The sequence below is a fragment of the Cucurbita pepo genome, unplaced genomic scaffold, assembly GCF_002806865.2.
Source record: "Cucurbita pepo subsp. pepo cultivar mu-cu-16 unplaced genomic scaffold, ASM280686v2 Cp4.1_scaffold000517, whole genome shotgun sequence".
Taxonomy (NCBI): Eukaryota; Viridiplantae; Streptophyta; class Magnoliopsida; order Cucurbitales; family Cucurbitaceae; genus Cucurbita; species Cucurbita pepo.
In genome coordinates, this window is record NW_019646746.1 from 1 (window position 1) to 13,322 (window position 13,322).

The 13,322-nt window shown below is 36.7% G+C and overlaps 3 protein-coding genes and 1 non-coding gene across 6 annotated transcripts; 3 read left to right on the forward strand and 1 right to left on the reverse strand.

Annotated features, from left to right (window-relative positions):
- Positions 1 to 1,085: 1,085 nt before the first annotated feature.
- Positions 1,086 to 3,163, reverse strand: LOC111785499 (adenylyl-sulfate kinase 3-like). Of its 3 annotated transcripts, XM_023665892.1 has the most exons (7): positions 2,763 to 3,163; positions 2,408 to 2,663; positions 2,164 to 2,304; positions 1,734 to 1,883; positions 1,527 to 1,645; positions 1,358 to 1,442; positions 1,086 to 1,250 (listed from the first exon to the last, which is right to left on the reverse strand). In XM_023665892.1, the coding sequence occupies exons 1-7, from the start codon at positions 2,763 to 2,765 to the stop codon at positions 1,126 to 1,128; spliced, it is 879 nt and encodes a 292-aa protein (XP_023521660.1). In that variant the 5' UTR covers positions 2,766 to 3,163; the 3' UTR covers positions 1,086 to 1,125. The 3 variants fall into 3 exon arrangements, with proteins under 3 accessions (XP_023521660.1, XP_023521661.1, XP_023521662.1); XM_023665893.1 differs by lacking the exon at positions 2,763 to 3,163 and having other exon boundaries at positions 1,087 to 1,250; positions 2,408 to 2,666; XM_023665894.1 differs by lacking the exon at positions 1,086 to 1,250 and having other exon boundaries at positions 1,350 to 1,442.
- Positions 3,164 to 4,526: 1,363 nt separating this feature from the next.
- On the forward strand, positions 4,527 to 5,860 carry LOC111785502. The gene is made up of 2 exons (XM_023665896.1): positions 4,527 to 5,081; positions 5,602 to 5,860. The coding sequence occupies exons 1-2, from the start codon at positions 4,539 to 4,541 to the stop codon at positions 5,773 to 5,775; spliced, it is 717 nt and encodes a 238-aa protein (XP_023521664.1). The 5' UTR covers positions 4,527 to 4,538; the 3' UTR covers positions 5,776 to 5,860.
- A 264-nt stretch (positions 5,861 to 6,124) lies between these two features.
- On the forward strand, positions 6,125 to 9,387 carry LOC111785496 (pre-mRNA-splicing factor CWC25-like). The gene is made up of 4 exons (XM_023665890.1): positions 6,125 to 6,372; positions 7,000 to 7,273; positions 8,305 to 8,365; positions 8,720 to 9,387. Exons 1-4 carry the CDS (start codon positions 6,305 to 6,307, stop codon positions 9,100 to 9,102), a joined length of 786 nt encoding a protein of 261 aa, XP_023521658.1. The 5' UTR covers positions 6,125 to 6,304; the 3' UTR covers positions 9,103 to 9,387.
- Positions 9,388 to 13,248: 3,861 nt separating this feature from the next.
- TRNAI-AAU lies at positions 13,249 to 13,322 on the forward strand. The gene has a single exon. It is a non-coding gene; the product is annotated as a tRNA-Ile (tRNA).

Here is a 13,322-nt window from a genome sequence, read left to right on the forward strand (position 1 = left end):
GTTTTAAAACGCGTCTACTAGGGAGAGGTTTACACACCCTTGTAAGAAATGTATCGTTCCCCTCTCCAACCGATGTAGGATCTCGCAATCCACCCCCTTGGAGCCCAGCGTCCTCGCTGGCACACCCCCAATGTTTAGCTATGATATCATTTGTAACAATCTAAGCCCACTGCAAGTAGATATTGTTCACTTCTTACAATTTTAAAATGCATCTACTAGGGAGTGGTTTCCACACCCTTATAAGGAATGTTTCGTTCCCCTCTCCAATTGATGTGAGATCTCATAATCCACCTCTCTTGGGGCCCAGCAAGGACGCTGACACACCGCCCAGTGTCTGGCTCTAATATCAATTGTAACAGTCCAAGCCCACCGTACTATCTGCTTTGACCCGTTACGTATCACTATTAGCCTTACGGTTTTAAAACGCGTCTACTAGGGAGAGGTTTCCACACTCTTGTAAGAAATGTATCGTTCCCCTCTCCAATCGATGTAGTATCTCACAATCCACTCCCCCTTGGAGCCCAGCATCCTCAGTGGCACACCCCCCCAGTGTTTAGCAATGATATCATTGGTAACAACCCAAGCCCACCGCAAGTAGATATTGTTCACTTCTTACAATTTTAAAACACGTCTACTAGGGAGTGGTTTCCACACCCATATAAGGAATGTTTCGTTCCCCTCTCCAACCGATGTGGGATCTCACAATCTACCCCCTTGGAGTCCAGCGTTCTCGCTGACACACTGTCCGGTGTCTGACTCTAATATCATTTGTAACAGCCCAAGCCCACCGTTAGTAGATATTGTCCGCTTTGACGCGTTACATATCACTATTAGCCTTACGGTTTTAAAACACATCTACTAGGGAGAGGTTTCCACATCCTTGTAAGAAATGTATCATTCCCCTCTCCAACTGATGTAGGTCTCACAATCCACCCCCCTTGGAGCCCAGCGTCCTCGGTGGCACACCCCCTAGTGTTTAGCTATGATATCATTTGTAACAACCCAAGCTCAACGCAAGTAGATATTGTTCACCTCTTACAATTTTAAAACACGTATACTAGGGAGTGGTTTCCACACCCTTATAAGGAATGTTTCGTTCCCCTCTCCAACCGATATGGAATCTCCTCAATGCAGTAGAAGCATTAATCTTTTGCAAGAATGTTTAAAAGATATGATCCATTTTCCTCTAGAATTTGGAATTACCTCACAGTTCAATGGTACTTCATACGGATCATCAATACCGGTAAAGCCTGCAAAATATGAGATTTCGTTCAGTCGATCGACAAGTTATGAACTTCGAGCCAATATTTAAGATCATCAGTTAAATCTAAGGAAGATGATAACAAGTTTCAGTGACCTTTGATCTTCCCCGCCCGTGCAAGCTTATACAGTCCTTTTGCATCTCTTGCTTCACAAACTTCAAGAGAAACATCCATGAACACCTATATATTTTTGGCACATTTTTGTCATGCAAGGTAAAATAGAAGCCTGCTCAAAATCCATGGTATGCATAAATGAAGAACAACCTCAATAAAATATCCATCAGGCAAAATGGCACGACAAGCATCTCGATCCCTTCGATATGGAGATATCAAACTAGCAATGCAAATAACTCCGGCATTGGCAAACAGTTTCGCAACCTCACCTAATTTACAGAAGAGATATACTTAGCAATCATGAACAGCCCAATCCAAACCGTTATAAATAAACCGAACTTCCCAAGCAAGACTCACCGATCCTCCTTATGTTCTCGGCACGATCTTCCGCTTTAAAACCAAGGTCGCGGTTCAAGCCATGCCTGACATTATCCCCATCAAGGATATAAGCCAACTTCCCCATTTTGTATAAGATTTGATTCAAGGCACAGGCCACACAGCTCTTCCCTGCAAGTTAGCTAAGCATATTTAGACAAATTGGGTCAGCTCCAAAGAGTTCCAAACCCAACTTAGCCAACATTTTTGCTATCCTTTTCACATAAATCTTTTAAAAGATGACCAGAAAAATCAAACTCAAACATCTCATGGTTAGGTTTGATCAATTATCCAAGTTTACAACAAAAGAATCGTGTCGGTTAACCGATGCATACACGAACTCGACCAATTTCATTTGAAGATTATCTAAACAACAGGTTAATTGATCATAGCTAAGGCTAAATTGGCAAACCTGAGCCACTAAGACCAGTGATCCATATGACACATCCTTTCTGTTCTAGTAGGCTCTGTCTTTCAATCTTTCCAACAGAACATTCATGCCATTTGATGTTAGTAGAATTTCCAACGGTGGACAACACGCCAAGATTTTTGCCTGATTGATAAGCATTTTGTTAATCTGGACAGCTTAAACTCAGACCATGAAGAACAACATTCGACACCACTAATATCAAAATAAATCAAAATAGAAGCAATACCAGAGTTCCTAGCATGTCCATTGCCCAAGGTAGCATCGAAATCAGTCTCACAATCACTCTTAACCAAACCATCGACCTTCCGATTGACAATCGCCGCCCTCGAACCCGTCTTCTCAACCTCATCCAGCAAAGCCACTGTCGATCTAAGCCTAATCCTATTGGGAAACCTCGCAAACCCAATCGCCGGCGGCGAAAAGGACTGGCGGTGAAGCGACGGCGCTACGAAACGCGGCAACGAAATTCCCCCAATCGCAACCATATCTCACNTCGCAAACCCAATCGCCGGCGGCGAAAAGGACTGGCGGTGAAGCGACGGCGCTATGAAACGCGGCAACGAAATTCCCCCAATCGCAACCATATCTCACGCACATCTCAATAGGAAAACACTATCGAATCAATAATAAATAGAGAAACGAAAAAATAAGAACCAAGTGAGGAAATCGAGGGGAAATGGGAAGCCATTATTGGTCGAATAGGGGAGGCTCTATCCTGTTCTTTTCCGCCATAACAATTAATGACCGGTGAAGAAAAAAAATAGAATCACGAGCCCTTTTGGCAACGACCCCTCGTTTTGAACCTTTGATTTTGATTATCCTTCTTCCCGGAAATTTATGAACTGTAGAAGAAGAATGCGGAGCCGGAGCGTGCGGAACAGCGAGCCGTCCGGCGAAGAAGAAGCGAACGACGCCGTTTAAGACCCGACGGTGTAATAACGCAATAAGTTGTCGTTGGAAGGACCCGACACGACGACGAAAATTTAAAAATTATTTAATTATAATATATATATATAATCTGAGTCTTGACACTCTGGCTGCCCTAAAAAGTATTTATTTAATTTTTTTTTAAATATTTATAGGAATATTACGAATTGCTATTTAATTTGGTTCGCACGTATTTTTTGAGGAATAATAAACATTATGATAAAATTCCATTTTAAAAATTTAAAGTATTTATTTTAGTTTTTAATTATTTTAATTAATTTTATTTTGGGCTACGTTACTCGGTATAGGTCTTAATTATGTGGTTCGAGTATTTATCTTGATTTAAATCATTTTAGATAACAAAAAATAAGGAAGTAAAAAATAAATATGAACTTATCCACTAAATATTATATAAAATAAAATAAAATAAAATAATTCATCTTAGACTAAAGTGGAACCACTTTATTGACCATTTAAAGAATAATTTTAATATGGCAAGTATTTAAAATAAAATTATTATTTTTATTATTATTAAAAATGCTTTTTAGAATAAAGAAAAAAAGTTTAAATTTGATTCTCTTTGATTTTGTGTCATTAATATTTTTACTTTAATTGAGTCACGTCAGATGAATAATTATATTTAAATTATTTAAATTATCTATATCGATCATATTCAAATGAGAACAATCTACGTGATATGACTAATAAAAAATTAAAAGTTAGTACCTATACCAACAAGATGCATAATTTGTTTGTAACTTTTTATATTGGGTGATCAGTGTTAGACGAACACGACTCTCCACATGGTAAGTATGATATCGTCCACTTTAAGCATAAAAGTCTCGTGGCTTTGCTTTGGGCTTCCCCGAAAGGAAGCAGACTAATGGATAGAGTATTCTTTGATTTAAACCCATGATCATTCCATAAATTAGTCGATGCGGGACTTTCATCATCCAACACCTCCCCTCGAACAAAGTACGTCTCCCCTTAATCGAGGCTCGACTCTTTTTTCTTTTTGGAGTCATAGTCATTTTTTACTATGCCTTCGTGGATGCTCGACTCCTTTTCTTTAGGAGTGCTTTGTTCGACATTTGAGGATTTACCAATCTATCGGCACAACTAAGTTTAGGGTATGACTCTAATACCATGTTAGACGAATACGACTCTCCACAATGGTATGATATTGTCCACTTTGAGCATAAGCTCTCATGGCTTTGCTTTTGGGCTTCTACAAAGAGTAAACACATGATCATTCTCTAAATTAGCCGAGGTCCCTATATTAGCCGAGGTGGGACTTCCATCATCCAACAACCAGAACCTACCTGAGAAAACAAAACATGTATAGAAATAAGTAACCTGATTATATAAAATTAAAAATTAAAAATAAATAAATAAATAAAATAAAATTATTGCACCGACTCCATGTCGACATGTCAATCACAGCCTTCAAACGCCCGCCATCAATGGAGCTCACAGTCCCAATTCCCCGAATCCCCCAAAATTTCTCCCCAATTCACAGAGCCCTAACTAAATTCCACGTCACTTCCTCATCCTCATCCAAAAGCCCTAATTTCCAATTACCGCTTCCATCAAAATCGCTCAAACCTCCGAAAGCCCTAATCGCTCCAAGAGGCGAAGAATTTCCGACGATGGCGGAGATCCTGGCGGCCGGCGAGGCTCAGAATATAAGCCTCCGGCTGCAAACGTTAGGGCCGTTTTTCCGAATAACGGCGAAAAGTTTGGAATCGCAGCGAGAGATTGGGAAGGCCGAGGGGTTGATACGAGTGTGGTTGCGAGGGAGGATTCTTCACCTGGATTCAATTCGATTGAAGCGAGAGAGCTTGGGAATGGAGAAATCGATCTTTGGACTCGGATTGTTCATCGGCGCTGTTGCGATTCGGTATGGGTATGATTGTGGTTGCAGGACGGCGGAGTTATTGGCCATCAATGACTCCGATCTTTACCATTCTAAGGTTGTTTTCTTCTCTATCATTTTTCACCTCTTTTTTTCTGGATAGAATTTGTAAAACATAATTAAAATTGATATTACAGTTTGTTATATAAAATTGATATTTTGAGACGAAACCAATATTAAAGTTCAAAAATATATTTTTTTAAATAAAATTCTAAAGGATTGGGGCAGATTATAATATTTTTTAAATCTATTTCTAATTTTTTTTCAAAAATAAGTTACTCATTATCTAATTATTTATTTAAATTTTTTTAGTAATAAATTTTTATTTTCAATTTATTTTTAAATATTTAATTAAAATTTGTAGGATGAAAATTTACATTTTTAATAATAAAAAATTATTTCTAATCTAGTTTTAGAGAAATTAATCTACCGCAACTTAATTCATAAAATTTTCATTAATTTGAACCCAATTCTTTGTATGATGTTTTCGGATCATCCAGTCTTTTAAATGTTATATTTTATATATTTTGAATGAAAAGAAATGTATCGAGTTTTAACATTGGCTACGTGTTTGGCAGCTCGTTAGATTCTACACAAGGATCGGGTTCAAGAGTGTGTATGAAGTGAGTGGTTCGAAGGTAGGAGACATTGGGGACATGTTGGTGTGGGGAGGGGTTGGGACTAGAATGGATGCTCCCATTGAAGCCCTTCTACTTAAATGGTGTTCACGGTTCAAATCCCGGTCATCTTAACCCACAAAACGTCCACCAACGATGTACAACGTATCGTATACTTAGTTCGAGCTTATATTGAGAAAAATGTATTTATACGTTAATTTAATATATTTATTTAATGTAAATGATGCAAGTTAATTAAAATATTTTTTTCAGATTAAATATTTATATGACTTGCCTTTACCTATTAGTTAATTTTTATATAATTCTAACAAAAAGAAATTAGTATTTAAAATATTTAATAAATTAAAGAATTATTATTAAAATTTTATTAATCTAACATTTATATTGAAAAAAGGGTTGAATTAAATAATAATTATATAATTTGAATATAACTTATGAGAGTCAAATTTCCATATAATTATTAATTACATCCTTGATTAATAAATAATAAGTTTTATTTTATTTATTTATTTTTTTCTGGAAGTTTGACACGTCACTTCACTTCCCCGCGAGATGAAGCCCTAACTTCCCACCCCCTGTTTTAGTGTTTTTCACTTCCATTTTTTTTTTTCTTTGACACAGAGAACAAGACGGCGCGAAGCAAATGTCGCGTCGTGAAATTCGGGAATCCGACTCCAATCGCCATCGTTCCAGATTCGATGGAGAATCCAGGTACCTTACTTCTCTTTGTCTGATTGTATTTCCATTTCTCTAAGTTCATTGACTTTTGTTCGGTTTCAATGGATTGTCTTTGTGTTAGCTTCCATTAAGGTTCCGGAATTTCCATAATTTTGCCCCAGTATGCTAGAGTGTCGGCGTGCGTGAAATTTGTTGATGATGTTTGCTTTGATGTTGTCGTATTTCAAGCTTCAAGTTACGTAGAACATGTGTTTTGATTGTTACGAAAGAAATGACTCGACAATTGCTTTTGCAATGCGCAGTCTAGTAGTGCTTATGTCTATTAGTTCTAGTTTCAAATTACTTCATGGTTATTGATGGCTACTCAGTACCGCGCCATTGTTATCAGCCCTGCATTATGCCAATTCAATTTCCTCTAGTTCCAAAACGCTCTAACAAATATTAATTTTCACTTTTTTGCTTAGTCAAAAGTGAGGGATGTGAAGAGAAATGCATTACCATATTTGGATATTGCAGCAATAAGATGGATTCATTCTTTTCCTTCCAATTGAATCAAAACAATACTTAAGATAGAACAAGTGATTAATGTGTTTCAAGTATCGTGTTATACTTGATCATGGAACTCTGGCATGACATGAATATGTGGCTTATTGTTACTAGTCCCAAGAGGTCAAGGAGGGACAGGAAAACATTAGAGGAGAAGTTATCTAGAAACTCTAGTTCTCATGTTGAAGATAATAAAGATCGGGATCAGAAACATGGGCTTCAACATGAGGGGCAAGATATGATACCCCATGAGTGTTCATCAGCACTTGATTCTAAGCCAGAATATGGGGTTAGCAAAGGAGCAAACAGGAACAGTGATAGGAGGGATAGAAGGACTAAACATTCAATGAATCCCACTGAAGTACCACGATCAAGATCTTATTTTCAGGTTTGTACTAAATTAAAGATTGTTTTTCAATTAATTTTGATAATTTCTTCCTTAGTTTTTGAAAAATTAACATTAGTCTAGTTTGTTTGTCCTAAATTTCATGGTTTTATTGGCAGCATCTTAAGGCTCAGCATTGAACCATTTTTTAGTCTGTCATCTCAATCCCAAGTTGGTATTGGTTTTTTACTTCACCCCCCCCCTACACACACTATGATACATAATAAGGCTGGAAGCTTCAAAACCTTGTGTATTTTTATTTTTATGGCTGAATTTAGCTGTAATTGCTATTATTCATTGCTTCTTTTCATATGAGCTGCTGAAGGGGGACTGCTGCAAAATATGGGCATAAAAATTACCTGACTTGGTCTTCTTCGAGATATCGTTGTACCTTCCTGGATATAAATGAACTATTGTGGGGATTTCCTTTGAATTTCATGAAATTCATGATCTACATTATATTTCATTCAAACATGTTGGATGCAATACAAGTGGTCATAGACCGCAGCCAATGTCTTCTTGAAGTGAAATGAGGTAATTTTTTTGAGAGATTGTTTAAAGTAGGCATCTCAGCCAGAGCATTCCCTTCCTTGATAAAATAAAGCCGTAGGATATGTTGTAACATGCTTTTTGTTGGGTCAACAAATGAATACATATATTTTTTGGGATCTTTTATTTTGATAGCTATGGAATTTCATCATCCACATTANCCCTTCCTTGATAAAATAAAGCCGTAGGATATGTTGTAACATGCTTTTTGTTGGGTCAACAAATGGATACATATATTTTTTGAGATCTTTTATTTTGATAGCTATGGAATTTCATCATCCACATTACTAAAACTAAATAGCTTATCTCAGTAATAATTCTCTTTTCTCTGTATTTCTCTCTCCTTCTGCTTTTCCCATTCTTTGCTGCAATTTAGATTCCCCAACATTTTGCTGGGCTGATGTTATTGGAATCTTGTTCAGCCCTGTGCTTTCAAGTGCATCCATGTATATTACTTAGGCTTGCCTGTGCATGTCTTGTAACAGCATGTCAAACGTGGTAATGATGGGCAAGTTGGTCAAAGCTTTGGTCGGAGTGCAACTAGGGGTTGAGTTTCTTACTTCCTTTTAAGCCCCAATTCCAACTCTTTTTCAAGTTCTCTTCCTTATTTTTTCTCTTCTTACACGCCATGAGTACAGGTACACAAAGGAGACGATGTTTAGTCTACTCTTTGTAACATTACTGATCAAAGCTATTGCACATGTATTATTATTGTTGTTGTTATTGTTATTGTTATTTCGACTCTCATAAATGTTATTCTAAATATTTGGAGCAACTAAAAGATACTATTGTTTTTGTAGTTTATGTAGTCGTGCATGGGAAACTTTAGAATATCTCTTCAACCTTTCCATTCTTGTTTCTCTTCTCATGATTTAGTATCTGGGTTTGCCTTCTTTTTAGAGCGTGGTTGGTGGAAGGACTCAAGGGAGAAGGAGAAGGATAACGATAGGGCATCTGGGAAGGGAACAGCTTATAATTCACAGCAAAGAAATGAGATGCCACAAGCCGTGAGAGACGATAGCCACCGTGATGAGTCTTCAAAACTGGAGGATGATGCACCCACTTCTGCTCGGAAAAGGCCTGCATTTAGCGAGAAGAAGATTACAGTAGGCAATGAAAGTGGTGAGAAAGCAGCTATGGTATCAGAGATTCAGAAATCGAGTGATCCACACCAGCCTCGGGATGGAAGGGAACGAAGAGAAGAAAGAGGCCGTGACACCCGTTATTCCGAGAACTTAACAAGCACTTCGCTGGAGACATGGCTACCAAAAGGGATGAGATGAAGAGAGGTGGTGGTGGGAACTACAGGGGAAGAGACAGGTTTAGTGAGAGGAAAGAATATCGAGCTGGTTGTAGTACCCGTGTGGAGAAACGGAAGCACGACCTATTTCACGAGGCTAATCGGAGTCCAACCCCGAAGAATGAAGAGGACCAAATTTCCAAGGTTGAAGCTCTTCTTGCTTCTTAGGATGGAGGAATTAGCCAATGATGCTATCTGATTTTGTCGAGTCTTTAGTGAACATATGCATTGACAACATTATTCAGGCCTAGTGAAGCATTCGAAGTGATGTAGCTTGTGTTTTTCCAAAACAACATCACTCCAGCATGGTTCGCCTACAAACAGGCATATTCCAAGTCTGGGCCCTTCATGTTTCAACATTTTTCATGGGACAAAGATCATCTCTGAACCAACTCGGTGACCGAATTCGATCGCTTCATCAACGGCGATGGAGTCAGTGGTTCAATTGGCCACGAGTAGCATGGCTGCCATTGCTAACACGACGACCTTCTTGCTCATTTCAATCTTTTCTTTCATAGGTTATATTATATTCATTTGAGCTAATTAGTTTATATAAATGAGTTTTGTCCACGTAATAAGAGCTCTTTCAAATAAAAATTTCAAGGTCAGTATGTTTACAAACTTTGAATGAAAATTCAGGAATATGTTTAAAATGTAATATTAACAGTTTTTGTACTTCCAAATTTTGTGAGAAGTTTATTGATATTAATTTTTTTTATAAATATTTTTGTAGTAATTGTTTAATTCAAAATAATTGATGACAAGAGTATTATCTTTATTTTTTAAAAAGTACTATTGAAATATTTACAAATTTGCAATAAACTACAAACAGGATTTTTCTCTATAATTTGGCTATTTAAAGAAAAAAAAGTAATATACTTAGTTCAATAATTGAGTCACACCTGTTTCTCTCGGGTTCTAATCTCCACAATGGTATGATATTGTCCATTTTGAGCATAAACTCTCATGGCTTTGCTTTGGGTTTCCTCAAAAGGCTAAACTCATGATCATTCCCTAAATTAGCGGATGTGAGACTTCCATCATCCAACACTCTTCAAGTGTACTTGCTGATACACTACTAAATGTCTTAACTCTACTTCCATCATCCAACACTCTTCAAGTGTACTTGCTGATACACTACTAAATGTCTTAACTCTGATACCATTTGTAACGGCTAAAATTCATTGCTAAAAGATATTTTCATCTTTAGACTTTTCCTTCAAAATTTTAAAATGTGCATGAGAGTGCCGTTGATCTCTATTTAAATAGAGATTGAGTTGAGTGTTGAGAGAAAATATGCAAAAGAAACAGAGAAAGAGAGAAGAAAAAAAATGGAGTGGAAAAGAGGTGCTTTAGTTGCAATGGTGGGGCTGTTGCTGATAGCCGCTTTTGCAGAGTCCACCGCCGTCGACGCCGCCGTGGATGAAGTGATTCAACTAGTTTCCGATGGACGGAATGATTTCCCAAGAAAGATGATGAAGGGCGCCGAAGAGTGTCCTAGACAACTTGTTAGGTGCAAGAAGGATTCCGACTGCCATCGTGCTTGCAAATGAATCGCTAGTCCGCTGCCTTCGAAAGTGCGATTGTGTCACCAGCGAGGACGCTACCCTTTTAAGGGGTGAATTGTGAGATCCCATATCGATTAGAGAATTGAATGAAACATTCCTTAAGAACGTGGAAACCTCTCCTAATAGACTCGTTTTAAAACCTAAGACAATATAGGCTCCAAGGATTATTTTGTACATCAAATTTGGTAATATTTCCCTCAAAATGACTCGCAATATCACAATGGATATTATATTTATTTATTTAATTAATTTAAATTTATTTAAAGAAAATATTTTATAGCAATTTCGTTTTCAAGCACTCTTACAAATGGCCTCGTAGTGTCCTCGTTGGACCATTTTCCCGTTCATTGTCACCATGGTTGTCCTCTCTCTGTACTATCGGACGAATTTATCAAATCCCAAGATTTTTCTTTTTACTTTCCAATAATATAATCTCAGCCACACAAATAGTATAGATTTCAAAAATTCTATCAGAGAGATCCCACATTCATTGGAGAGGAGAGGAAAATTATATTCTTTATAAGAGCGTACAAACCTATCTGACGGTTTTAAAAACTTTGAGGGAAAGTTCTGAAGAGAAAGCAAAAAATGGACAATATCTACTCTCGTGACTTCACACATTTAAAAATTAATAGATATATTTAAAATAGACGATAAACAAGATTTTCTATTTAAAGAAAAAAAAAAACAAAAGAGGTAATAGAGGAAGTACAATAATTGTTGGCTAATTTATATATATATATATTTTTTATGTGGAAATTTATATGGAATTTATTGGTGTGTTGGCACGAAAAGTCGACGATCATCGATCTATAAGTTAGAAACAGATAGGAAAAAGTTGTGAGGAAAGCACGCAAAAGGAGTGTGATAAAGTGAGTGAAAGCAAGAGCCCGTAAGAAATATTGTGAGCGGAAGAATTGAGAGTAGAGATGTTTATGAGGCGGGACGGGAACGGAGAAGTTTTTCCCATTTCCATTTTTGTCCCTTGTTTCATTTTCGATTGTGTCAGAGTTGCTTTGTATTTTTTAAATTATTATTTCTTAAAGTATTTAAGAATATTATTGAAATATTTAAAGTCCACCGCATGATGCTCGTGGTCCATGGTAATTATTGGTGTTGTTGGTTAGTCTATATTGTTTTTTTCTATGGAAATTTACCAAAGTTATAGGAGTAATTTATCAAAGGAACACTATCTCCATTGGTACGAGATTTGTTTGGAAAACCAAAATCAAAGATATGAGAAGTTATACTAAAAGTGAATAATATCATACCAGTGTAGAGCGTCGTGGCTTCTAACATGACCTAAAAGAACACCCGAACATAAAAAAACGGTAAAATTGTAAATTTTACTACAAACGATGAGAGGAGTGAATTGTCTCCTGCTTGCAAATGCATGCCCTACTTCTTCTGTGAATGAAGCTCCGCTGTGTGGGATCGGAGATTCTACAATGATAATCTCTCTGTCTTTTTTATTTCTGCAAAAAAAAAAAAATGTCTCTTTGATCACTCCCTCATCTTTACGAGTCTACGTGATCAATCTTGTTGTATTCTTTTCTGTCACAATGAACGATCTTTGTCGTTGCAAGAACAGTGAAAAAAATTGGATTAAATTTACTGTAACTCGTCAACCTAACATACGTTTTGGGGGCTCGTGATTATGACTCTAGGACTTATTAGAAGGTAATTTTCGTAACGACCCTTGTCAAGGATTTGACGTCTCATCGTCCCGACATTCCTACACATCCCACGTAACATGATCAGGTTACTTACTTCTCACTTTTAAGAGTGAAGAGTGAAGACTATCCTCGTAGATTAACATAAGTCTTAGGAAAATTTTCAAGAGGTCACTCAGCTATTCTCACAGACCAACACGAGTCATTTCAACATGTTTTGTCTTCACTCACATGCATCTTATGAAATTTTTCAAGAGGTCACTCAATATAGAATTACTCAAAGCAAAATACGCTTAATTATGAAGTTCTTATAATTGAACCACTGGACAAAAAAAGATGTACCTTGTTGGTATGTGCAGTGACTTTCAATTCTTTTAACTCACACGATTGCTCTCATTCGGATGTGGTCTCGGTTTAATTTTTTTCTAGCGTTAAAAAATGACAATGAAAATTTACAATTTAAAAGAAAATATTTTGATAGATATTTCATTTTCAAACGCCCTTCCAAACGGCCACGTATTTTCCTTGCTGGACCATTTCGCCCTTTCATTGTCATCACGGTTGTCCGACGTGTATAGTTGAACGAACTGGTTAAACCCCATGAAAACTTTTACTTTCCAATGAAATAATCTTAGCCACACAAATAGTATAGATTTCAAAAGACGTGCTTGCTCGTTTAAATAAATACCTTTTGGAAGTTAACGGGAGGTATGAGAATTAAAATTTTTATTTATAAAAAAGAAGTATATATTTAAAAAAAAATTAAAATTATAGGTCGATCGCAATGTATAAGTAAAATAAATACCTAAAAAAAGCACAAATATTTAAATTTAAGTCTTTCTAGCAATCATACTTTATATAATTTAAAATAAAATATAAATAACAATTGGCCTATTAGCTCAGTTGGTTAGAGCGTCGTGCTAATAACGCGAAGGTCGCAGGTTCGAAACCTGCATGGGCCA

What these genes read in the sequence shown, in the direction of transcription:
- LOC111785502 (XM_023665896.1), top strand. Translation starts at nt 4,539, where the DNA reads ATGTCAATCACAGCCTTCAAACGCCCGCCATCAATGGAGCTCACAGTC. An exon ending in CCGATCTTTACCATTCTAAG is followed by an intron (nt 5,082 to 5,601) that starts GTTGTTTTCTTC and finishes CGTGTTTGGCAG; the next exon opens with CTCGTTAGATTCTACACAAG.
- LOC111785496 (XM_023665890.1), top strand. Translation starts at nt 6,305, where the DNA reads ATGTCGCGTCGTGAAATTCGGGAATCCGACTCCAATCGCCATCGTTCC. An exon ending in AGATTCGATGGAGAATCCAG is followed by an intron (nt 6,373 to 6,999) that starts GTACCTTACTTC and finishes TATTGTTACTAG; the next exon opens with TCCCAAGAGGTCAAGGAGGG. An exon ending in TGGTCGGAGTGCAACTAGGG is followed by an intron (nt 8,366 to 8,719) that starts GTTGAGTTTCTT and finishes CCTTCTTTTTAG; the next exon opens with AGCGTGGTTGGTGGAAGGAC.
- LOC111785499 (XM_023665892.1), bottom strand. An exon ending in TGGACATGCTAGGAACTCTG is followed by an intron (nt 2,305 to 2,407) that starts GTATTGCTTCTA and finishes CTTATCAATCAG; the next exon opens with GCAAAAATCTTGGCGTGTTG. An exon ending in ACGGGCGGGGAAGATCAAAG is followed by an intron (nt 1,251 to 1,357) that starts GTCACTGAAACT and finishes CATATTTTGCAG; the next exon opens with GCTTTACCGGTATTGATGAT.